Source organism: Haliotis asinina, chromosome 10 (assembly GCF_037392515.1).
Source record: "Haliotis asinina isolate JCU_RB_2024 chromosome 10, JCU_Hal_asi_v2, whole genome shotgun sequence".
NCBI lineage: Eukaryota > Metazoa > Mollusca > Gastropoda > Lepetellida > Haliotidae > Haliotis > Haliotis asinina.
The window spans coordinates 24,205,143-24,231,724 of record NC_090289.1 but is presented as its reverse complement, the minus strand read 5'-3'; the positions used below and the strand labels follow the sequence as shown (position 1 = coordinate 24,231,724).

The following is a 26,582-nucleotide window of genomic DNA, read 5'->3' as shown; positions in this document are numbered from 1 at the left end:
GAGGCCTTGAATGAATGCCCTGAATGCTGTCACCTTGATACAACAACTTCTGAACGAGAGTAGTATGAAGCTGTTTGAAATCCTGATGAAAGAGCACGCCCCATTGTACCCTAAGAGTTGTGAGATGTAATCACCAATGGCTGGAGCTAATGGGATTTCGCTCGACATGACTTTTGGAAAGTTGAACGAAAGGTTGTCATATCTTAAAATATTTAAATGGCCTCAAGGATATGTGGAGAGGTCACCAAGGTATAATTATGATATTATCTATGGTACATACTGAGGAAAACAAATAAAGGAACACCACTTCATCTTTTCTCAGATCTTCCCCCACAGCGCTATTCAAAGCTGGTGATGAAAACTGGAAAATATTAAGGGAACACTTGAATTTTCGTGTGTTCCTTTGTCCTCTCAGTATGCAAGTGATCAGATGACTTGCACATGCATGCTTGTAAATGTGTACTTTCAAAGTCAAACAACAGAGAAGATCCATGCACACACTCCAAATGAAGATGGATAGTTTCTTTATTGAATATATATATTTATACAGATATGTTATTAGCAGGGCATGAATGTGCTACCTGAAGCATGTCTCTCTGTTACTATTTCAAATAGGTGGGTGCATAGATAGTCAGAGCCTACGAAGATACAGCCTATCTCAAACAATGCTCAAAATCATCAAACTCTGTTAGGTACACTGTCTTGCATATGAGCTTAACAGAATCTCAGAAAGGCACATGGCTGAAATTCCATTTAGGGCAACCGTATGGCAATATCAGATCAACTGGCACCAAGCACCATAAATAATCTGGATTCCTTTTCTAAATCTATGTTCTTCCTTCATATATTCTGGAATAGAAACGCTGCTTACACAAACTGGAAATTTAAAGAACTTGAAGTCTCCGAATCAGGTTTCACGCCAAACACAATGATATTGCACATCGACTTCATATGCAAATAGTGTATATGTATTATTTAGGTATTTTTTGGTTCCCGTAGATCAAATATTTCCATACTGATGTCTTTCAAAGCATAAACTAGACAAAAAGCAAGTTAACTGACTTCTTCCTTTAACAAAACCAACAATTGCCATGCATTAAAATGTAGCATTAGAAGCGACTCTTCTAGTTTACTATTATCGATCAAGCCAACCTCATCAAAAGAAACAACAGACAATCAGGAGAAAGTAAACGAGAAACTAAGTCCTAAATCAGGAGCATATATACGAACATAGGAATGACTAATATTCTTCCGACATTTTTTCATGTTGAGTGAATGTATTTCTCATGGGGAATGTGTGAGTATTTCGAAAGATAATCTAAGACCGTTTGTTAGTCCTTATTGTGCTGTGCAGTTACCTTTATTGTGCTGTGCAGTTACCTACCAGTGTATAACAGACACAGAAGAGTAATGGATTTTTTCTTTCCGCCGTGACGACATTTTATTGTGTTCATAATTAGTTTCCACCATTAACAGCATATTGCTATTTTACAAAAATAATTAAAACATTGAGTTTGAGATTAGTGTTATTGTCAACTGAAGAAGCCCTGGTGGTTTACTACAAGAAACATATGTAGATTGGTTGAATGTCCTTACATTTGAATATTGCTCAAAGGTTATTTGATTAATCTCAGCCAACACTACATTTTGCTTCAGAAATTTCCAAGAATCTATTCTACAACAAAAACAATGTCTGAAGTACAAATAGCACAGTTGTAGTATATTTTTGAAAGCTCAGAGATATTTTCCTTTCGTTTGTGTTTGAAAACATACATGCAGAGTATTTTAATCTCTTATGCCAAATGAATCAGTTAGAACAAATATCTATGTAAAGATCGTCATACGAGTAGTTTGGCCGATGTATCATCAGCAGTTAGGGAAACAGTTTCTAAATATTTATGAAAGTGAGTCAAAATGCAGACAATGTGTTTGCTTAAAGTACAAATGCGTCACTTGCTACATCACATTTCAAGAGATAAAAAACATGTATATCACAATTTGTTGGACGGATTAACAATTACCTTTCTACTACACGATCATTTACACAACATCACAGATTGCATTAACAATGTGTAGGTAACGCATGTATAAATTATGCACATAGTTGATACTAGCTTTCCTTTCAATAAAGGTTATTAGGTCAATCGATAATTAATGATGATTAATATTTGCTGAAAACTGTTCATTTAACAAAGAATTATCGAATGCAATATGTGTAAAGTCTGTGCAGAGGAACATTTTGCGAATAATCATAAAACATATAATCAGTGTTGTCATATGTCATTAAAGCTGACGTTACCTTCCAAAAGGATGCTCATACCCTTTGATTTATTTTCAATTAAAATTGTAAAATCAGTGAGCATTGAAAGGATAAAATAAGTCAACAAGTGTTCAAACAATAAGTGTCTACGGCCGCCATAAATCAGCAGTTACGTCCAGAAGGGCGTGCAGCAGTTGAGAATAAAAGGATATTTCAAAAACCTCTTAAAATAACAAACACAAAAAAAGATAACTAGTAAATGTTAAAAATCAGCAGTAAACGATTGTACGTAGATCAGCTAAGACAAACAGATGAACAAAACATTCTCTATTTTCTACCTATCTTACAAAGCATTTATACTGTTGTATATTTGGAAATGGTGGATGGGTCAATTAAATTATGTCACTGAAAGCCTTTTTAATAGCCTTCTTAAATAGAAATCTAAAATAATAATCATTTGTCTGCCATTTTTCACTGACGTTTTTTTCTGAAAATTGAGTACTTTCTCAAAATCCAAAGAAGTGAATATTTCGAGTTGTATTGTACGTAACAATCTCCTTGATCAACAATATACCCGTCTCACATCGCGAGTGAGTTATTTACAATCAACAACATCATACATGACCACAACATATATATACAACGCCTAACTACGTGCGAGTTCAAACGTGTGAAAATATAGAATTTTGTGAAAGACGTCATTCGTGAAACATCAATCGGACAGCTACCCAGTATCAGGTTTTATGTCATCATTGCTAGTAGGACGGTGCCTTGGCTAGACGCCATGTTGTATATTTTCCCAGCATTCCTTTAAATACGTCACGTCCGCTAGCCAGTGGCCTATTGGGTGTTGGATATAGTTGGACCGAATACTGTGAGTCTTTGAGGCAGCAACGAAAGATGTTGTTTATACAACAAAGCCATGCTTGCATTTATACAAAGCATTATACCAATTGATAACAACCATCCGCCAAATTATTTTGATTGCTGTTTTTGTTTGTCTAATTAATTTCCGTGAACTTAGAAAGTAGATCTTCATCCATGAGTACATACTTTCGCAGATTGCACAGTGTAGTGCATTAGGTTTGCTTCATGGGATGTATACGGACATCAAACCCAGCAACAGAAATAATTATTCGTTGAACGGTTGCACATTTAAGTTTACAAACAAAACCCCTTTTCAGAGCAAAACCAATTTCGAACTGTTAATTCCTAAACTTATCGAACTGATATATCTGGGCAAATGTCACAAATCACCCCCTTAATATTATTTGCTTAGTCAATCATTATCTTCTGGTCCTGGTGAATCCCGTTCTGGTTGTTGTCCACTTGTGGCTGTTCGAAGCCGGTGTATTTCTCAACTTCTCGCATCTTATCTTTGTCCTTGTCATCATCTTTGCCGAAGGTCGTGTCATCTTTGATTCCAGTGGCATCCCACACCTTCAAACTGCCGTCATAAGAAGCAGTGAACAGGCGCCCGTCAACAACCTGAAATCGATCATCACCAGAGGTCACGTCACAGGTGATTCGAACTGATTACAAATGACTACAGTTAAAACGTTAAGTATTATAATGGACCTGATATTTGAAATTTAGGGAAGAAATACCAAATAATTGGATTATGATTATAAACTGAAATGGAGTGATTGGCCCAGGTATGAATTAGGAATAATAGTACATGACACATGCATTACACTGTTTAAAGTTGATACGCTATGTTTTCCTCATTCTTAAAACTTTAAAAATGCAGTTCCGTTTTCTAAAATTACAAATGAATTTGTCTTGTATGCCTTATGCCAGATGTGCTTCTGGGAAATGAATAACATACGACAGTCGAGGCGATATTGATGACGAAGTTGCATTCATTTTAAGGTTTTGTGCTCAAGGTGTCAACGTGCTAAATGGAAGACTTTGAAAAAGGTTGATAACAGACAAGCACCTTTCTGAAAATTGCTGCTTAGAATACATACAGAACAATTTCCTTTTCATCTAATTTCAGAATGTCAGTTTACTCTTATTACACTTGAAAAACCGTACGCATTACAACGCATACTGAATCAGTTAAGCAATGATATTTTCAGTGTAAAATGTAAAACATGAATATGAAAACTTTAAACAAAATAAGTGAAACGATGTCAAATATGGAGGTCGCATGCTGGCATTCAGTATTCCAAACTCTAAGACTGACATATATTGTAGCTTTTTTAATGAACTTCACAATTGCTCTGACAACTGACTTGACTTGACTTGACCGAAACATGCAGTTACGTCACGACAACTGGTTAATAATTGCGGAAACGTGGTCACGTGCTCTGAGGGGAGATAACCATTGGCTATCAGGTGATGACATGCTGCATGCATGGCTAACCTCAACACCAGTGACAGCAAGTTCATGGCCACTATATAACCGCTTCAGTATGGCTGATTTCTGATCAAAACACCCAACTAGACAATCGCCGGCGCCGGTAAACACTTTAAGGGAACAGAAGAGGAAAAGGCCACAGATAGAGAGAACGAATGGCAATGAAGCACAACATCGATCACGCACAGGCGTGTGTACAGCCTCTCCATATAAATACATATAACACGATGCATTACTCAGAGTGTACACTATCATCCACCTTCGACAAGTTCGTGAAAGTATGACTACTCGACAATAATGCAGTAGACAGTCGCTTATTTCACATTTGAAGTATACTGAACACAAAAAGAAACGCAAGGTTTATGTCAAGTTTTTAAATAGCAGGCATAAACATGAACGGTTACATTTATGAGATTTCATTTTTTCGAAACGTGAGTTTCTTTTGCTGTTCAGTATATGTTGCAGTGATTCCCTTCTGTTGGGATGCAAACAAATACTATACCAGTCAGACTTGCTATTACAAACCATATTTTCCCTTACAGATTGCATTTACTTTGTTCGGATGTTTAAATGAACATGTCTTGTTGGTTGTGCTGTGATGTTGCAGCTTCACAGTAAGATATGTCGTCACAGTCATAGTCATATGCCGAGAACACATCGTCAGAACCACCTTCACAGAGATATAGACTAGTGACTGTCAAAACAAACCCATTCCGAACACTACCGAACAGAAATTATCTGCAATATTCAGTTAACTATCAATCATTTTATTATCAAATACACCGATCACAAATCCTTTTTCGTGTTTGATGATATATGTGATCTTCCAATGTTATGTAAGCATGGACTTCACAGACTGGTAGCTCATTGAGATTAGGCTATATAAGTCGCCCAGGCGCTTGAAACTTAGAAACATAAATCAGCTCTACTATAATTTGGTAAATGTAGTTTCCATAATGCTGGGATGAAATTAAGTGTTAGAATTTAGGCATATTTAGAAATACACTTTAGACTAAATTTTAATCTAACTGTATATGTACACAACGTATAATTGCATAATACAAACTGGGACTGAAAAGAAGGGAATATAGGTCGTGTTTTAGCAGTCACCACAATAGCACAGCACACAACTATATGATAGAAGACAAACAGGGTCTATAGATACAGATCTTCTACAAGCCACACAGTTATATCATGGCTACAGGAATAACCTGCAAAGCTGTGACGGTACTCTCATGAGCGACAAACTCCCGCTTTAGGGCGCCACTCTTGGCGTCATAGCATCGACACACAGAGTCGCCACAAGCTGTGTAAACTGGAAAATAATTATCAGATTAAAACAAGAACACTCATCCCAAGAACAAAAGTCTTATCGGGGATAATATCTCTAAAAAATGTCAGCAAAACATTCAAGTAGGGTTATAAGGAACTCCAAGGGAAGTTCGGTGTGACCGTAGGTTCATATATACATTTTACCCTAAAATATACAGTGACTGGTTAGGATGAAAAGAACAGTTGATTAAATCAGCCAGTTCGTTATAGGCGTGTTCAATATCACTGTAGTTTATAAACGTTAATAACATACTCAAAACGTTAAATTTGATTTTTTTTTAAGAGTGAACGTTTGTGTCATTGCGCAAAGGGTCATATCAATTGGTAAACATTCTGACCGACTCAGATACATGCTGCTGTGTAAGTATTACTTGTCCAATACATAGTTTAAACCATTATAACATCGTATCCTATTCCTCGTGCTGCAATATGTACATACCCATGCCGTCGAACACTTTGATGACGCTGACGGTGTGCTTGTGCCCTCTGTACACACGAGTGCAGTCACCAAACTCAGTCACCCAGGACCGTCCGGTGTGGTCAGAGCTGCCGGTGTACATGATCTTGTTGACCACCTGAACAAGAACACAATGGTATGATCACAGATTGTGAGATAGGTATACGTCAAAATATTTATTTATGGAGTTATTTGTGGAAAATTCGTCATTATTAACAAAAATATAAATCTATAAATTATTTCTCTTGAGGGAAAGCGTTGACAGTGTGTGCGTGTGCGTGTGCGTGTGCGTGTGCGTGCGTTTGTGTTTGACAATACACACACTTTACGCTGTATTTCGAAACTTTGTCTGGAAACACAAGACGTGAGCTTCCTTTTGTAAGTCAGTTCATGATGAAACAGCCGATAACATAAAGGTCAAATAGAAAGCCAAATCGGGACGTGATCTATTTCACATGTATAACGTAAGCTAATGATCTACGCATACACATTTAAAAAGATCAAGACGTTGCCCGAATGACGTTTTGTCCAAAGTATTGCGTTCGCATAACATATAACCTCAATCATTATTATGGACTCGTTGTGGGTGAGCTGTCTAAGGGCGGCAGGCTATTGATCCAAGCTTGAGGTGTCGGGATGGAGCCTACCTGTGACCGGGTGTAAAAGCTTTGACACCAACCAAAGAGTATGCAGACACTTTCGGTGTTGGCAGAACCTCGTGTACTAAAACCAACTTACGAATCCGTTGGTGGCCACACGAACGTGCAAACACCTAGTTGCGGGTACAGAAACGTGCAGTAAACCTGGACAAAGTACTGTGACTGTGTCCCAGTCCACCCAGCTGTGAATGGGTACCGCGTTACGAACGGAAAGCCGCAATACGTCGGTGCGAGAGTTGTATAATCCCTGGGGAGCTGAGATTGATAATACGATGTTGCCGCTGAGATTTGATTTCCATAGATCGAGGGAAAAGTTACAACCACCTGAGCATGTACTAGTTACGTGGATATATATCCTATAATAATAAACATCATCAGATGTTCACATCACCTGAGCAAATTCGCATACGTGAATTACAGTACAAGCGTTTGAGTTACACGTTAAACTTAAACATTTTCCAGGCAAAAACATCTTAAAAAAAACAGCCATCTCAGCGGAACGTGATTGGAAACGAGCGTAGGTTGAGGACGTAAGTTTCAGAGGCGAGAATGTATGTAAACTAAACCTCTTTGACGTAGGGAAGGTTATCTCGTGCAAGTCTAATGTTTTGCCAGATACCTTTTGTCTTCTATGTCAATAATATTGCACGTCACCGTCTCCACTGTGTCAGCGCGTTGTTGCCATGGACTTATCTCAACACCTGGACTTGAAAACATCCTTATTGTTCTGGTCGTCTAATCATATTGTTTTGCAGTTCTAGAATGGCTGAAGGTAAAGTGTTTTCTTATTCACGACTAAATCTAAATCCTTAATTCTCGCCGGGAACCAGTTTGGGCCAAAATGTAAATATGATGTCATTTTATATTTATTTATCAATTAATATATATGCACAAGTACTGTCGAAGCAGCTACACTGTTGTTTGGGATCTGGCAGAACATTTGAATTAATTTCTTCAGCATAATTTCCAACACCAATACCCACAACCGTACCCACACCCTCACTCGCATCCGTAACCGCACCCAAACTCCACACCGGCACCGGCACCGGCACCGGCACCGGCACCGGCACCCACATCCACACCCGCGTCCAAACTCACACGCACTCCTAGACCCAAACCCTAAATCCACACCCGCACCCGCATCCACACCTAAATCCCAAATCCACATTCACACTCGCACTCGCACTCGCACTCGCACTCGCACTCACATTCACACTCGCACTCGCACTCACACTCACATTCACACTCACACTCAAACTCGCACTCGCACTCACACTCGCACTCACATTCACACTCACACGCGCACTCACACTCACATTCACACTCACACTCGCACTCACACTCGCACTCACATTCACACTCACACTCGCACTCGCACTCGCACTCGCACTCGCACTCGCACTCGCACTCACATTCAAATGGTCCAGCATACCCTCACATGTGAGCAAACACTCCTAACGTACCAGCTTGTACCAGCGTCAGATGATACTGAATTCCATATTCACACGGGTTTTCACAGATGTCATTTGCCAAATGCTATGAAAAGATTTTGTCCTGATCGATACAAGAAGAAGCAAGATGGAAAGACTTTGTTTAAAACTTTAATTACACGTTCAAAGAGGTGTACGTGGTTGTCGATGTATAATCCCACGTCAGTCGGGGCCCAAAATCAATCCCCTAGCTGCAGTTGTTTCAGTATTGAACGTGTCAGATGTCGTAGCCATCGATCACGTTTCCGACCCCCTAACATGTGAACACTACTCCACATTATGGTATTTCCGCTGTACGTGTCTTTGCATAATTGCATCTTTCCCGGGAAACTGCTGCATCTGCGTATGCTGCACATAACATTGCATCCACCTACGATAGATGAGGTGGTCATGAGCATCCGATCTCGTCTTGGCTCTCATTACAGTATATGCCCTGGAGGAACAATGTATCTGTCAATGATACGGAGTATATGTCGTTTCCATGACAATACCTCGAAATGTAACTTACATTCATGGTTACTAAAGCTTGTTATATACGTATATAGAATAGAAAACAAACATACTTATCTCAGGAAAGTCACACCTAAATTAGAACATCAATTCCATCTGCAACGTACTTAAGTGTTAAAACGCATAACTTTGGCTTCACGGCTATATAACACTGATTCTTACTTGACGCACCAGAAGAACTCAGTTATTACAGAAAGAATCTGAGCAACCATATTTTCAACTTTGCACAATGCCATGTCAAATATGTAGATTAAATATTTTCCCATTACATTCAATGCTGGAGACTGCAGCAACTTTAGAGCTATTAAGTATCCCTAAGCAGACTAAACTAAGACGTTGCATAATTAATTCACTTACAACGGGCATCCCAGGCTTTGGCATTACCCAGTTTCGATAAACCAAAGAGAGGGTTTGGTGCTGACAAACCAATACATAACCAGGGCAACCCGGGATTTGAACCCACAATCATAGGTGTCTGGTGAGTACAGGAGATAAGTGTTCACACAGGTACTTAATCCGCATCAGTACTAATAGCAGATCAAGATATTATGATGCTGCAAACGAACTTGTAATAGTGGATGGAGAGATGTACCTGTCTGTGTGTACTGCTCAAACCTCTGTATGTAAACCTTGAATACGGAGGGCCAATACCTAAAGTATTTGCTGGGGAGTAAATAATTTCAGCTATTTATATCCCGCGATCTAAACCTATGACAGTGGGCATAGTATATCTTTAGTTTTAGACTAAGTATTGTAACGCGAACATAATAAAAATTAGAATGAAACGTTGCCATATATATTGGCTGGACCACGTATTCAAACTTTAACTAACGGTTATTCTGCAACCGTTTCCAGAGATAATGACCCGTATGAAGGATTGTGATGACATACTGACATTCCGGCACCATGGGACCATGAAGTGGTGCTGTTCAGCCAGAGTTCCAGGCAAGCTGCGTATTTGAGTACCATATGCAAACTAAATCACCATAACACAACAATGTGCTTATTCATCCGGAGTAGCCTTATCAAGGTACGTGTCTTTCAGATCTTTATTTCCGATTACTGATTGAATGAAAGCATCGAGTGTTCAAGAACATGCCACATTACAGGACGCACAAAAGCGCTCCATCTCCCTCACTGAATCCCTGACATGTTTATCGCTGTCGTGAGCTCTGCCACGTGGGACAAAGCATGACCAAATGCAAATAAGAAGCCACCCGAGTGCTTTATCAGAATTGATCTATAAAACCATCGGCATAGTGGTGTGATAGGACCCACGTGAATAATTTAAATCTGTTGAAAACTCTCGCAAAACTGACAGCACCACGGAAAACAACATGTGACTGTGCCTAGTGTGAATGATAACATGAGAGTAAGTGCTGGTCGATATGAATGATAACACCTGACCTTACAAAGATTTATGAGCACATTCCTAGCCTACTTCACTTCACAAATCACCCAATCACTTTGCCATCATTATCACTAAGGCTGAGACGGCTCCAAATTTTCTACACCGGTACCCCATCCCGTATTACTCTACCCTACCTGGATACCCGTTATGTTAATTCCTTACATCACATCTGGAAGATATGGCAGTGTAATCTTCAGCTCGGAAGATAAAAGTTTGAGTTTTTCAATGGCTTCGACATGTATTATATTCAAAAGAGATGGCTGTAATTATGTCTAAATATCCAAAGACATGCAGCCTTTTGAATAATATATTACATGTTTGTTTAATCTGTTGGTCACATGATCAGAACCGGTCGGGGTAATTAGACGGGTACCCGGGTCCAACTCTTTACCCACTCTTTACACAATCTCAAACCGCCGATAACAGCTGTGGGATGATGCCAAGGCCAGTAGAGCCATTCATGGAATAGACAAAGGAGAGGGTCCTTTCGATACGTAGAAGACATTATACAAGCTAAGCGTCGTTGTTAGTGACATCTCTTTATGTAAGGACCATTATCGTCTATGCCACGTTCAAACCCACTTCGTCCCAATTATTGCCAAAGATGCAATGGACAAATGGAATTGTATATTAGCTAAATATCTCACCCCTGAGACAGTAATAAATCAGTTATTTGAGTGCCCTGGTAAAAATAATATGAACAATATGCAGCGGTCCTTGAAAAAGGACTTTTCCTGGAGATGTAAGATCAGAGCTGCAAGTTACACATCTCCAAGGTATACGTTCAGATAAGTCTCCACTACACCCTGGATGCATCTACTGGTCGGCCCGATAAAACTTTATTACGTCCCTTCGCTGGCTCCGTGTTCTCACAGTAGCCAATCAGCTAATATAAGTCGCCGCTACAACCGCGCTTTCCAGTATCAACAAAGATGGCGGTCGCAGTTGCGGAGGTCTGTTTCCAGTGCGACTCAGATTTGGGGAAAATCATACAGAAGAATTGACAGGTCCGATAGTTAATAACAAAAATATATGCAAGGACTTCCTCTACCTCTTTCAAAGAACCTCTTCATGGTTTGTTTTGCCAAGTTTAATCGGTTAGATAATCTAAAAAGCAAAAGTGAGTTGTAACTGGTTCGCTCAGCTCCCCAGAGTAGACAAATGGGCCACATCAGTCACAACACTGACGTCCTAATTTCAGAACAAAGAGACAAAGAAACTTTTGAACCCACCAATGTTCAACTACGGCTCACTTGTTCAACTACTACCTCGTTCAAAATGTCACTGAATTGTCATCTGTCTTTTTACGGATCAGGAAACTGGATCTACACTTTGTTCCGTTTTGTTTTAATGTAAGGTACAATGAACCGTTGGGTGGGCCAACTAGAAGTGAGCAAGTGAGTTTAAGTTTACTTAACAATATTCCAGCCATATGGCGGCGATCTGTGAATAATCGAGTCTGCATCAGACAATCAACAACATGAACATCCACCAATATAAATGGGATACGATGGCATGTGTCAAACAAGTCAGCGAGCGTGACAATCCGATCCCTTAAGTCGCCTCTAACGGTAAGCATGGGTTACTGGAGATCAATTCTAACTGGGATCTTCACCACCTACTGGTAAACACATATAAGATGATCCCTGACCTGACAAATGACCCCAATTTGCATACTTGGGAACGCCGCACAGAACGATCTACTTGAAACAAGAGGGAGGCATGTTGTCTGACAAATATCGAGAAGTTCATTTTCCCCGTGCGTTTCACGCATGAATTGTTATAGCACACTCGATTTGGGAACAGGTACAATCACAACGAATTGAATCAACACAATATACTGAGCAAATATGTTTTGGACCACCGATCCATTTCACGAAGTAAATGACATTTTCCTGGGTTTTTTTATCAAAATTGTTGAATATCTAAAATGCTTGTCAATGCCCCAATCATATATTTGTCTTCGTCTTAACTAAAGGTTAGCTTGGAATATCAGTATCTTATGCCTGAAATTGCAGTCTTATCATTCGAAGGACTATGCGGTGTTGATTTCATGTCACGGTTAGCATGTATTGCACGTGCATAATCGTCAAGCTACCTGTAGCAGCCAAGTGTACTCGCCCAATTCTTTGTACCGCCTCTCTTGTCACAAATGCGTTTAGTGCAGGATCATGTAATATGTGTCTAGCAGTAGAAGAATTACATACATGTCAATAAAACATGTTTGTATCTTGTTTAAAGCTCAACTCAGAACTTAAAAGTAGGTCTGTAAATATTGGAGACTAGACCTGGCAATCCAGTTATTGAATCCATCAGCATCGATCTTTTGCGATTTGATTATATTCATCAACAAGCATTCACGGACATGTCTGCGGGTCTGACCACATGTTACCATTAATCGCCTCTTATGGCAAGCATGGTTTGCTCGAGACTAAGTAGAGACTGATTCTTCGTGTGAGTAGAAACAAAACAACCATTAGGTAACATACCTGCATACAAATAACTGCTCCCTGGTGGCCCGAGAACATCTTCAGTTGGGTGCCCTTGAATAGATTCCAGCTGCGGACGGTGAAGTCCGTACTTCCAGTAAACAAAACCCGGCCGGTTGGGTCAACACTCATGCACGTGACAGCCCCTCGATGACCCTTGAAAATCTTCAAGCAACATCCGGTTTCGAAGTTCCATGACCTGGCAGAGAAATCAGCCGAGCCAGTGATGAGGATGTCTCGACCTCCATCCAGATCTTCGTCGTCAGCAAGTTCGTCCTCATCGGCAGGGATGAAAATGAGTGGGTACACACCTCTCTTGTGGCCCCGAAACACCCGTATATTTTCCCCATTGTCGAAATCCCAGCATCGGGCGGTACGATCATATGAGCTGGTGAATATGAAATCTCCGGTACAGATCATACGGTAGATCAGAGAGGAATGACCTCGCATCACAAGCACGCATTCGCACGTTCCAACATCCCACTTCCGGATGGACCTGTCTGCACTTCCGGTGAGGACAAAGCATTCCTCTATTAGGATGCAGTTGATGTAGTCTGTGTGTCCTCGGAGGATACCAATACATTCACAATATTCCGTCCTCGTGCTCCATAGTCTGGCAGTCTTGTCCTCGCTACCTGTGGCAAGGACGGACCCGTCATCACTGAGCGCCATACAGTTGATTCCAGCCTCATGCTCATACAGAGACTGCTCCAAGTACTTCCCGGCTTCTTCCTCTTTGGATGAACAGCCACCCATAGTTTCTTATACTATCACAGCGTACTTCAACAACAGGTTCTTAGTAAAGTAGAGTATTCTCAAGTGTACCAACACAGTATTCGATGTCTGGTGTTACGTTCGACTGTTACTTGGAGCTGGGCGACAGCTGTTATCCTTAGCGGAACCGCAACAGTGCTTATCCTTTAAGTAACACAAACAGTTGTTATTCTTTCCGTAACAACAACAGTCCTAGTGGTTATCCTTTACGTAACCGCAACAGTTGTTATCCTTTACGGTTATCCATACAGGTAAAATCGCTGAAGACAGGGGAAAAGCTCCATAACGAATGTTTAAACGATGGGTCTGAAACAAAAGAAACATTCATTGTACACGTAGCACGACATACTTTAATATAATATAATGGTGCACGATCCTAAATTGGATGTGAACGTTGCATAATATATACGTAAATAATCTTGCACACAGCTGATTCCACACCCAGACGTATAACCGCAATACCATCATCGGCCATCATCTTAAACTCAAAGTGCCTGACTGACCGAAACAAGTGGAAATGCTTAAGGACCGCGAGACACAGCCACAGTCAATACAAGCCGTGGTTTACGTACGAATTGTGGACGGGGGTCCCCTGGTGTCTATCAGATCTAGATGTGAGTGTAATTCTCCACCCCCATGTGGAAAATGTCGTTCGGTACCCGTTCTGACGAATCTACAAGTCATTCTTTCTTTACGTTTTTGAGAAGCACGCACACCTTACCGCCATCAAGCAAGCGCTCGTGACATTTCGGCAAATAACATGCAACCAATACAAATTTCCTCATTTACGACTTTGCCCGACCTGAAGTCATGACAAGGAATAATGTCACTGTGAAGTCAGGTAATGTTTGGATCATACTGTTGTATAGATTGATCCTCAGTGATCGTTGGCTTCCTCTGTAACAAACATATCGAATTTGTTAACGCTGTCCGGTCGGTTCCACTCACATTTGCCATGCTGAGCCTACTACCAGACTATACATTTTAGGGTGGACGTGTCCTTAACAGTTACAAAGAGGACGTTTCCAATGTCACCACACCATACCGTGCACCACACATTTTGCGATCAACAAACTCTACAGGCACATTATAAAAGTTGTCATGAACTTTGATAACTTCACTGAGTGTTCCCGTATTGTGCAGAAAATACATTTCATGAAAACTCGGCTCAGTTATCCTCACATGTCTATCACACTAGTTAACATATAGTCTCTGTTCACTTAGGGTATGACAGCTACCTAGTGACACCATCCTTTCCACAAGCTACGAACTGACAGAAGTGTTTGCTCGTGTGTATCTATCGATTTGGTTGACACTTCCTGGCACCGTCACGGCAGATCTTCTGGTAAGCTAGTTCAAGAGCTGATGAAGAAAACACACGGTTACCCTGAACCTTAAACCTCTTAGCATGGAGACAAGCACAACAGAAACACCGTGTGTAAAGCTTTATCCGGTTGTCTGCAAACGGCCCTAGGATCGTCAGGGACCACAATCAATACCACCGTTTGAAGTCGATGCCGCCATTCATGGTTGCCATGGAGACCATCAACAACCATAGGAGGCAGATTTAAATCGCACCGGACCAAAATGTCGATTTGAGAGCTGGAGAAACTATCTGACTGATTACAAATAGATGTCGATGCCGTTGATTGTATCTCATTTTCTGATTCTTCCGACCTCAACGGCTAACTGTTTCACCTGTCATATAAAAAGCCTGACTTACACGGAAGGTCGGGCCAATCATCTGTCCAATGAAACATGGGCTCTAGTTGTTGTAACAACTACATATGTTCCAAGTGTTACATGTTCCAAGTGTTAGTGTGAGCCCTGGGTCAATTCGGTGTTAAATAAAAGTGGTTTGAATAGCCTAATGATTGCAGAAATATTAATATTCGTATCTCGCGCAACTAATGTTTTATGGTCACATGGTAGTGACAGTTGTTTATGAATCTCAAAGAATGTCAATCCCGGACATGGAAAGTCGCTTGTAGTGAAGTCGGTTACGTTAAACCCCCTGTTGTTAATCGAACATAAATTCTTTACCATAAGAAAGGACGTGATTTATCTCACATCGACATCGACGACACACATCGACCAACACAAAGAAGAATTTGAATGGATGTATACAGCAATACCTAATCCATAAACAATGACGTCACTGTTGTACCTTGAGATAAACACGTGTCACTGGAATGCGTTTTCTGTTTGTTTGTTTGTTTGTTTGTCTGTTTTGTAACACAGAAATCAGCATATATGACGTCGGTCTGTTATGAATCGAGCCTCAACCAGACAATCCAGTGATTGACATCATGAGCATCGATCTACATAATCGAAATAAGATCATATGGATCAACCAACTCAGCGAGCCCGACCTCCAGAACCCGTTAGTCACCGCTTACAACAACACGCAGAGAGTTGCTGAGCTACATGACATCGAGCACATATGAGGCATATATATATATACTAGATCATATTTCTAAATGACCTGAATGAATGTATTTCACTTAGATCTGACCCGCAATGAAAGATAGAAGGTTCATAAAAACAAAAAGACAATTGGAAAAGGTTCGTGTTTCAAAACGGACTGATTCGGATCCTTGGTTCTGTAAATATTTCATGATTTGCATTTAATGGCTTCCTTTTACGTCCCTCATAAGAAATGGTAAAAGCAAAGTCTGCTTAGGTATATTATCTCTCCAGACAGATACATACATAGTTTGTCAGTTGTCAGAAATCAGGTACAGATTAAGCATTTCCCAAAATAAGACGTTGACTTATTAAGACATCATCGAAGTTTCTATGCTTAAGTGATTCCCGTTTGCATAATTTATGCCTATTTTCAATTATTTGTTTTACACGTTTAAAACATATAAGTCGTTATGGAAGGGAGGATGGAGATGAAATATATGCCAGGTGCAACATGGCAACCGAGCAGCCCATTGCATTACCTTTCTCTTTGGTCCACTCTGTTTCAGGGAACATCTGAAATAATTTGCTATTGTTTCTCCTGTTCTTTTTTCACTTTCTTTGTGTTTTTTACTTCAGGTCCGCGGCATGTAATGGTCAGAAAATGCGCAAACAGTTCTTCATTATCCATTTACTTCACATTTCGGGTAAAAGTAAACGAAGTAAATAGAAAGCGTGTAGATATTAACATATATTTATTTAGATATCCTTTGGCAAATTTGAGCCAAACACTCGTGACAATGTGAACTGGGTGGCGTTGTAAAAGCGATCTCAACGCTAAGGTAAGCTTAACATAGACTTAAGGTAGTCTTAGCACAAAGGTGAATGTGACTCCCATACCGTAACATAGACTTAAGGTAGTCTTAGCACAAAGGTGAATGTGACTCCCATACCGTAACATAGACTTAAGGTAGTCTTAGCACAAAGTTGACCGTGACTCCCATACTTGGACACAGACTTAAGGTGTCTTAGCTTTGCACAAAGGTGACCGTAACTCCCATACATTAACATAGACTTAAGGTAGTCTTAGCACAAAGGTGAACGTGACTTCCATACCTTAACACAGACTTAAGGTAGTCTTAGCACAAAGGTGACCGTAACTCCCATACTTTAACATAGACTTAAGGTAGTCTTAGCACAAAGGTGAATGTGACTCCCATACCCTGACATAGACTTAATGTAGTCTTAGCTAGCGCTAAGGTTGTTTTGTTTTTTCCATGCTTCAACTTTGTAACATGCTGCGAAAACAAAAGATGTCGCACACTTTACAAGATTGACACAGTATGATAGAAACTATTTTATTGTAACAATAGCTATTTCACGCAGGTGTGTTGTCTTTAATAATAACTTGAGACTTAGCCATCAGGAAAGAGAAAAAACAAGAAGTTAAAACATCAGTTTCACCTTATTGCCAACATAGATCACAAGCTGACATGAACGACTAAATAAGCAACAAATCTACTGTCTGTGTCTTTTCGCGTTTCTTAGTTAAAACTAATTATGTCACTTCGCATCCACCTCGTGTTGGTGTTTCAGAAATTCCGGATGGTACTTATGTAATCTAAAGCTAAACTAACCATGTTAACGGAGTGCAATGGGTCTCCTCGTAATTAACCCCTCGTCCCAGGCGCCATGTACGTGGAGAATGGATATCACTTATGTATGAGCTGTTCTCGTTACAGAAAACCATTGCCTCACAAGTAGAGCTGGTGGTGTGGAGACGGACACTATCAGGGATCAATCTTTCAAACCTATGTGTAACAGAATGGCCGTGGGAACCTGGCACAGAGAAGGCTAGCCAATAGATAAAATCTTACTTGGAGGTCATTAGGTCAGCACATGATCTCCAAGTGAGATTCTTTTGTGATCTTCATCTTGTTTGTTTGTTGAAACCAAAAGTGAATGGGTTTATAGTTTCGTCGCTTTTAGCAATATTCCAGTAATATCACGACTTGGGACATTACAAATGGGTATCGAATGTGGGAATCGAACCCGGCCCTTCGACGGGACGAGCGAACGCTTTAACCACTAGGCTACCCCATTAACCTAGAACCTATGATCTAATAGGTACTGATTGTTGTTTTGCCTATTATATCTATACGGATATAGAAAACACATTACATAGAAACCGTCATGGTAATGACAAATTTTACAACGTACTGCCTCGTAATATTAGTACAGTAGTATTTCAAATAAGCATAACACACGCAGATAAAGATATTTTTCTGGTGATACATCCTTCAAATAATTGGACATCCTTCAAATAATTTTACCCTTTTAAAGAATTAAAGTATAATGCATTATCTTTGCTGGGTGCTGCACTATGGTCTATATCTTTCAAAAATGTTGTTTATACGTATGAGTTTCATTCCTTACTGAATCTGTGGATGGAACCTGATCCAGGCACCGTCCCATCTGTACTTCCAATGCCACTTCAGGAGAGGAAGTAACGGGCTCCATGAACGTTTACGGTTCACAGATTTTATGCATCTTTAATGGCGGTAGGTTTTAACCGCGTCAACGATATGACACTGGCTGCAAGCTTGTTATTATCTGTACATTGTTTAACATTCACCTTGCGGTTGCACACTTGTAAATTAGAGCATTTTCCTTGATTATTTCGATTTAAATAAAACAATCAACGTTTACTTTTGTTGTGCATTGCAGCCGGGCAACGCAATCGACCAAACCATGTTCACAAGCCTTTGTAAATACACATGCACGGTCTCCATGAGAAACCGATGTTTAATCGATTATAAATTTCACATTTCAATCGTCACAGAAACAGTCTGAATACCCAAATACACACAACTTGCAAACGTGGAACAACAGTCTACTTTTGAAATTATAATGCATTAATTCAACTGGTGAGACTGCCATAATTATAAATTTCATATTTCAATCGTCACATAAAGTCCGAATGCCAAATGCACAAACTTGCAACAGAACAACAGTCTACTTAAAAAAAGTGTATTAATTCAGCTTGTGAGACTACCTTACTAAGTAGGCAAATAAACAAAGAAGGGGTTGAACACAAATAAACAAACAACCGCTCACCTGTTACTCTATCATATGCGGATTCTATACAATGCTCTCCAAGTTGATGATCTATCATTTTAAAAGACTGTGTGGTCAAAAACTGTCAATGGGTTATTTTCAGCTGTCAACAAATGATCTTTTCACTATCAAGTCAGGAGCAGTTCAGAATATAATGTATAATTTTGCTATATCTCTGCATAGAAGCTCCGAAAACAATGTGATATATACCATTCAAAAACAGTAGGGGACATTCCATTTTGCCAGATACCACTAACCAATGCATATGAGAAACGTAGCATATCCATACTGATAGGAATTAAAGAAATTATCACACTTTCCCAGAATTTCCTGCTTGGCTTCATCATTTGCATTTTATTAATCCACTAAATCCACTAAATCCAATACAATCCAATATCCCCTACATTTCACTGGTATATAAAAACAAGATTCCTTACTCGCATTAGATGGAAGGACGACACGTGATAGTCCTGGGGTAGAATAGGCCTGCAGCAACCCTTCCTTGCCATATGCTTGTCTATGAGAGTCGTAAGAGGCGACTAACGGGATCGGGTGGTCAGGCTCGCTGACCTGGTTGATATACATCATCGGTTCCCAATTGCGCAGATCGATGTTCATGCTGTCGATCACTGGATTGCCTGATCCAGACTCGATTATTTACAGACTGCTGCGCTATAACTGGAATGTTGCTGAGTGCGGCGTAAAACTAAACTCACTCACTAGATGGAAGGACATATACAAAAATGACTGCATAATTATAAAAACTGTTCGAATTTTGTAAAATGCATTCATATTTTTTTCTGTACATTCATTATAATGTTCTGAAAGAGACATGGGAATAGCTATCAATTCAAAAAAACATGAAATAGTTTTCTGCCAAACTAAACAGCACTTGTCATGAATATATTATAAAATGACGGTCACTCCAGTCAAAGTGCAGCTTCAGACCTCGGTTGGAAATGGCAATAACGACGAGATCTGCTATTGAACTAGTTGCCTATCACGTTCCCGTTCATGTATGATTGATATCACCAGTGGGGATCAATGCTCAATGGGCGTCCGAAACAATGCTGATTTGGATGCACAGAAACATGGTGACACTGCTTGAATACCATCAGCTTCCCAATTCAGCTCGCTCGCGTTTTGATGAGATCATTAAAATCTTCCGAATTCACGATATGTGAGAAACGCTCAACGAAGATATACGTTTATTAAATATGAATAAAAATACCATCAATGCAGCTGATTTATGAGGCAGCGTTTAAATTATTGGATTCGGGTTTGTAACGTTTTACCTTTTACACGATCTTGATACAACCAGTGTTACTTGTTTATTGTAAATGTATCAGCATATGACAAGAGTACGTCCTTTTTAGTAACGTAACAGATGTGTTTGGACATCTTGACAGGGTAATGACAAAACTAGACAAAACATGGGTGTTGTTTTGAACAGTGTAATCCTCTAGTGTAAGCCTTAGTGTCAGCCTTGGATATTATGTACATCTTAATATTGACCGTTAAGCTTTGGCAGCTATTCAGTAATGTCATGAGGGGCGACTTACGTGTTCGGATTGTCAGACTCCCTGACTTGGTTGAAACGTCATTGTATCCCGGTTGGGTATATTGACGTTCATGCTGTCTATCATTGGATTGTCTGGTCCAGAACCGTTTATTTACAGACCGCCGCTGTATAACGGGAATATTGTTGAGTGCAGCGATAAGCAATAAACGGTAACTGCGTTATGTGTGTGAAGTGTAATATCTCTCAACAGTTAAGAGTGTTATAAAGTATTATTCTAGACACATTTGGATGAACAATTTTCAGAGATATATAAAAAATTTGTTAAAGATTAGTAATGACAACAACCTACTGACGTCCCCTCGGATGGTCGAATATCTGCATTGAATGAAATCTACTGTTCACGTGTGGCCCCGTCCCTCCCCTCCCCAAGGTTTACGTCAACTGTCATTTACAACATTAAGCCCGAACTGAAATGGGTGTGTAATCTGTGATGTGGAAGTTGGACAAATACTCCCATTTTATATATATGTGTGTTCATATTCACCCACGATGATGTCGTACAATTAATAATATTCTTCCAATCCAAATGCTAGAGGACTAACTTTATGGATTAACAACTTCTTTATTCAGGTGATGTGACGTTTCGATACAAATTCTTGTATGGTTGTCAAGCAGGCATGATGCAAAAAGTTTTCCTCTGACTTCAACCTCTAAAAACTATACTAAAAAATCAAATGTTTACAAGACCTTTTATGTTCAGAATATATTATATATATTTTGGAGGTTTTTAAGATTTCTAAATCATAACAAAGCATAGAATCATGGTTCAAAATTTCTCAAATAACTGTCAAAGTTTAGTCTCTCGATTCTGATAAAGTTGGATTCTGATAAAGTATGTCGGGACTCCATATATTCTGAGCTCTAAACACTAGACACATATAAATGATATATGTCCCTGGTGATGGGGTACGTGGGAATATACCTGGGACCAGACAGCTTCAAACCTGAGTCCACATTTCACACAAGCTCTGGTATAAAGTATATACACTAGACACATATAAATGATATATGTCCGTTGTTTGATGTACCTGTATGATGAACGTCATATTTTTGCCTCAGATTGATTTCTCTATGTGTCAACTTAGCCTGACGTTCTCCTGCGAACCATTCACATTCGAGTCAGTCGAATGTAACAAGAAGTGTAAGTTTCACTTCTACGTAACAAAGCAATGAGTCAGTTTCATGGAGTTCACCTTACAATTACCCTTTTTCACGAGAACATATTCCTCTTATTACTGTGTGCAATAAATAATATTCCTACCAACTTTCACATAATGTTTCAAGAGCATTCTTTTCCTTCTCTACCCGAAGAACAGAACAGCCACTAAATTTGGGTAAAGAAAATCTGTTGAAAAAGTGGTTCTCAAATGCCTTGAGGCGTATATTGTCGCCACGGTGCTCGGGGCGGGAAATAATCTGTATGTGTCATGGGGGTGAGACGTCTGGCTGATCTGAATTGATTAGAACGTGTGTTATCCTGTTTGTGTTACTAGGATCAGAACGCGGGCATGGTTTATGTAAGCTCTCCGTCAGTTTAGAACTATGGATTGAATAACAAATAAATATTTCCCTTCCCGGGTTAATTCACCCAATAGATGGATAGGCGAGTGAATTTGTATACTAAACCTCGCGGAATAGGAACGAGAACTATCTGTAATGTATCAGCGACTATAACAAATACTATTTCATACTCTGAAAACAAGTAACGCGTTAACATTTCAAAGACAGACATCTTTTGCAATCACTACCATTCATCTTTGTCGTCACTCCTAACACAACGCATAGGGTACACGTGCACAACGCAGTAGCCCTATACACATAGGGTGTCAATCTTCATTTGACGAGAACTAAGGAGATCGATAAATCATGGTATACCATTAATTTTAATAACCATCTTGCATTACACAAAAGTTAGCGTTTGGTTCTATCCAGGCTTTCGGTTATATCACCCATTTGTTTAAATCGTGAATTAAGAAAGCAGTTCCCTTACTTTTTTGGAGGATAATGGTAACAGCATGGTTCATCAGCGTATTGTAGGCTGAAAGCCCAGGAATGCAGTTTTTAGCCTTGTACTGCTTTCATGAAATCAAAAAAGACAAGCATGATGCTGGCATAACAAATTTCGAAACATTAAGGAAAAGATGGAATTTGAACCTACAATAATTGTGGGTCTGACAGTCTTAAGGAGAGTGAGTGTTTACGGTTTTAAGCTCCTGTGGAAATATTCCAGTGGTATACCAGGGCGGTGGACACAGAGAGTTGGACTCGCACGTTTTACCCATGTAGTTTATCGAACACAGGTCTCAGACATGACGAGAGGACGCTTAAACCACCATGCTACCAAACTGCATCGGCAATTCCACGAGATGCATAACACTTATATATGAGTAGTTCATGAACATAATGTTGTACATCTATAATTGATCGATCAGGCAGCGTCGTGTCTGTCAAGATACATCCTGTAAAAATCAACATGGTATTTATTCACTGAGATATCGTCAATACTTTCAGATGGCTCTGATGAAGACAATCAATGAAAATCTCGCGCAAGATTTAGAAATATGATCAGATTTCAATAACTCATTCAAACGTTCGAAGCATACAACACGGTCTCTACATAGCGAACGTAACCGCACCACCCCTTATTGAGAAGCATTACTTTGTGTTAAGAGACATTCATTAGAAGTAAGTTACATACAATAGCAAGACAACCCTGTATGGAATACTTTGCAGTTACGTGAGATTATGTAAGACCAAATTAAACAACTCATAAAACAAATGAAGGTTTTATTTACCCAAATGTAAGTGTGTGAATATGTGTAAGACTTTAATGCTGGGTTCGCGCCTCTTTGAGCAGCGTTCCAGCTGCTGTACGCATGTTACGTCGGCCTAACGTGAGTTGAATAGCTAAGGTGATGCAGACCCCCGACATTTTCCATGTTGATGACATAAACGTTTATGTTGCTAACACGCTGTGAGATATAACGGGATTCGCACCCCCATTCACGGATTTCTAGCGTGCCCAAGGATTGCGAAAGGACACCAACTCAGCTTAATGTTTCTTGCAACGTCGATAAAGTTTTCAGAATATTTTAGTATCGCAAATATTTCATTTATCTTATTGGAAATTGTGTATCAAATTCAACTGATGCTTAAATTCGTGGTCGAATGTCGAAAACGTATTCCATACTGAAATAGACGCATGCAGCGTTGAAAAAGCACTGACGTCATCAGTTTGTGTGCTCACAACAATACCGTATTGACAAATACTCCAATAACATCGATTTGTTTCACAATAAGTTTCGCCTTATCAAATTTATAAACTGGATCCCCTGTGTGTTCTAACCGACAATGGGGCAATCTGTACAACTTGAAAGCATTATCCAACTAATAAACACCAGTCAAAAAAGTCAAAAAAAGTACATAAGATTGTAGGACTGTCGCAACCATTGATGCTCTTGGCTTACAGTTCACGTTCACTGTTGTTGGAGCAGAGACCTAAAGTCATCCATTTAAGTGATATTTGTTTGAATGCTTTGTTAATTGCGCACCTGCTATTTGTTTGGAACTGCTAGAGAGTTAATATGGTCGATGTTCGTATCACGCTGAGAATTTCACCTAATATGCATTCAGGTTGTTGGGATTATGTAACAGCTCCTTTGCTGGGTCCCTTTGGTTCAAGGTTACCTTAAATGGGTATTGAGTGTCCACGCTCTGTTTCTGTGTCATCTTGTGTTCATGCTTTCAGTCAGTGGTTTGTACGTTCCTACCTTAGTACTTTGATATAGCTCTTAATGATATATATTGTGGCTACACTGCGAAACACTGTATGTGAAATCCATTTATGGTGACCTGTACCGTGATATTGCTGGAATATTGATAAAGGCGACGTAAACCTACACTCACTCACTCACTCACTTACTCACTCAAACACTATCTTGTCTCTCACACATGATTTTAAGCATATAAGGGCCCAATTCAAGTATATTTGAGCGACTTAAGCCTTTTTCCCTTTCCATAAGAAATTGTACAGTTGAAGGCATTGTCATACATTTTCGAAAAATCCTCCTTCCGTAGTTTGGACTGACATTTTCGGTAATAAAGTCTTCTGGCGTTGAATTAAGGTTTATTGAAATGGAATAGTCTGGATATGTTTACTTTTTATGACCCCTGGTCTCTTACTAGATAGAATACGGTTTCACACCGTGATCTGAATACTGGTTTACAAATGGCGCATACGGACACAACACCTAAAATCGCAAAATGCCATTCCGAACTCAAAATCATCAACAAATCATTTTTAACTATACCAACTTGCCTGGTTTTCTGTTTCCTGAATGATATGCAACAATACTGTAACTTTACAAAGTATAAACGTTCAGGGGGCACATTTTCAACACTTCTGTTTCAAGTATTTCCAAATATTGTGACAATATTTCTGCAACGCGAAATGTATTATATTGATACATCAAGTACACAATGCAAACACCTAACATACTATATACCAATCACTGACACTGGGGACGGGTGTGGAGACCTACTCTGCATTTACTGGCAGTATGGTATTATGTACAGATCTATAAATGTTATGCGTGAGTGTGAGGTTTGATGTCACTCAACTACGGGTACGTCATGATGGGACGAACATCGATCACTTGTAGGTGTACATCATCAGCATTTGTAAAGAAAACATATATTTGTATTTATTCAACATGTTATTGTTGTTTCAAATGAACATACATTCTTAGAGAATTGAAGATTCCACCCTGATACCCGATTTTGTTCTTTCAGGCAAACATGCAGTCTAGAGAACTGACGATTTAAATCTGATACCCAATTTTGTTGTTTCTACAGAGAACATAGTCCAGAGAAGTGAAACTTCAAATCAGACACTGATTTTGTTGTTTCAAGTGAACGCATAGTTTAGAGAACTGAAATCTGACACCGGTTTTTGTTTGTTTGTTTGTTTGTTTGTATGTTTGTTTGATTCAAGTTAACATACATCCCAGACAGCTGGATGTTATTTACAGATGCAAATCAGACATATACCCCCACATAAATTCGAGAACGAAACAAATAACCACAGTAAAACCATATTTATCTCCTGTGTCACTTTCCTAACATGAGCGGGAGGATTGCGAGTTTAGGGTCACTGTCACCATGACAGTCTACTGACCAGCGATGTTCGGGTTAAGACAAAACTAATCTACAACATGTAAATGCGATAAGAATAGCATAGATTACATACAAACTGTCAAAATGGCATACATTAATACATAGTCCAGGCCCTAGCGTCATTCGTTTCACCCACGTTAAGCAATGTTGGAAAAATCGAAATTTCCCACATAAGAGAAATATCGTAATCCCAGCTAACACACCCCTTCCCAGTATCATGTCTTGGACATATGAGTCATTCGGAACCTTTTCAACCCCCGAGAAGCTTATCGGTCCTTCGACGTTGACCTATTGTCAAATTCTCACCTTTCCAAGATGGCGGAGCCCTCTGTTTCCTACCTGTGTCTTCTGCGAGTCTGCTATGTTCAGGACGGTCCTGGAATGAGACAGCGATCGATGCTCAGCTCGAGTAACCAGTCAGCAGCGAGCCAATCGACCAATTCCAGACAGCATCCGTCAATAACCAGGGGAGGTAATTGCGAGCATTTCCATTTCCGGTACTAACTACTACGTCACCAGAACACGGGTTGCTTTCCAAGGTTGAGACAATTCAGGAAC

The 26,582-nt window shown here is 39.7% G+C and overlaps 1 protein-coding gene across 1 annotated transcript; it reads right to left on the bottom strand.

Annotated features, from left to right (window-relative positions):
- Positions 1-507: 507 nt before the first annotated feature.
- LOC137298991 (WD repeat-containing protein 86-like) lies at positions 508-26,394 on the bottom strand. Its single transcript, XM_067831452.1, has 5 exons — positions 26,331-26,394; positions 12,971-14,050; positions 6,394-6,529; positions 5,834-5,937; positions 508-3,748 (listed from the first exon to the last, which is right to left on the bottom strand). Exons 2-5 carry the CDS (start codon positions 13,724-13,726, stop codon positions 3,536-3,538), a joined length of 1,209 nt encoding a protein of 402 aa, XP_067687553.1. The 5' UTR covers positions 13,727-14,050; positions 26,331-26,394; the 3' UTR covers positions 508-3,535.
- Positions 26,395-26,582: the final 188 nt, after the last annotated feature.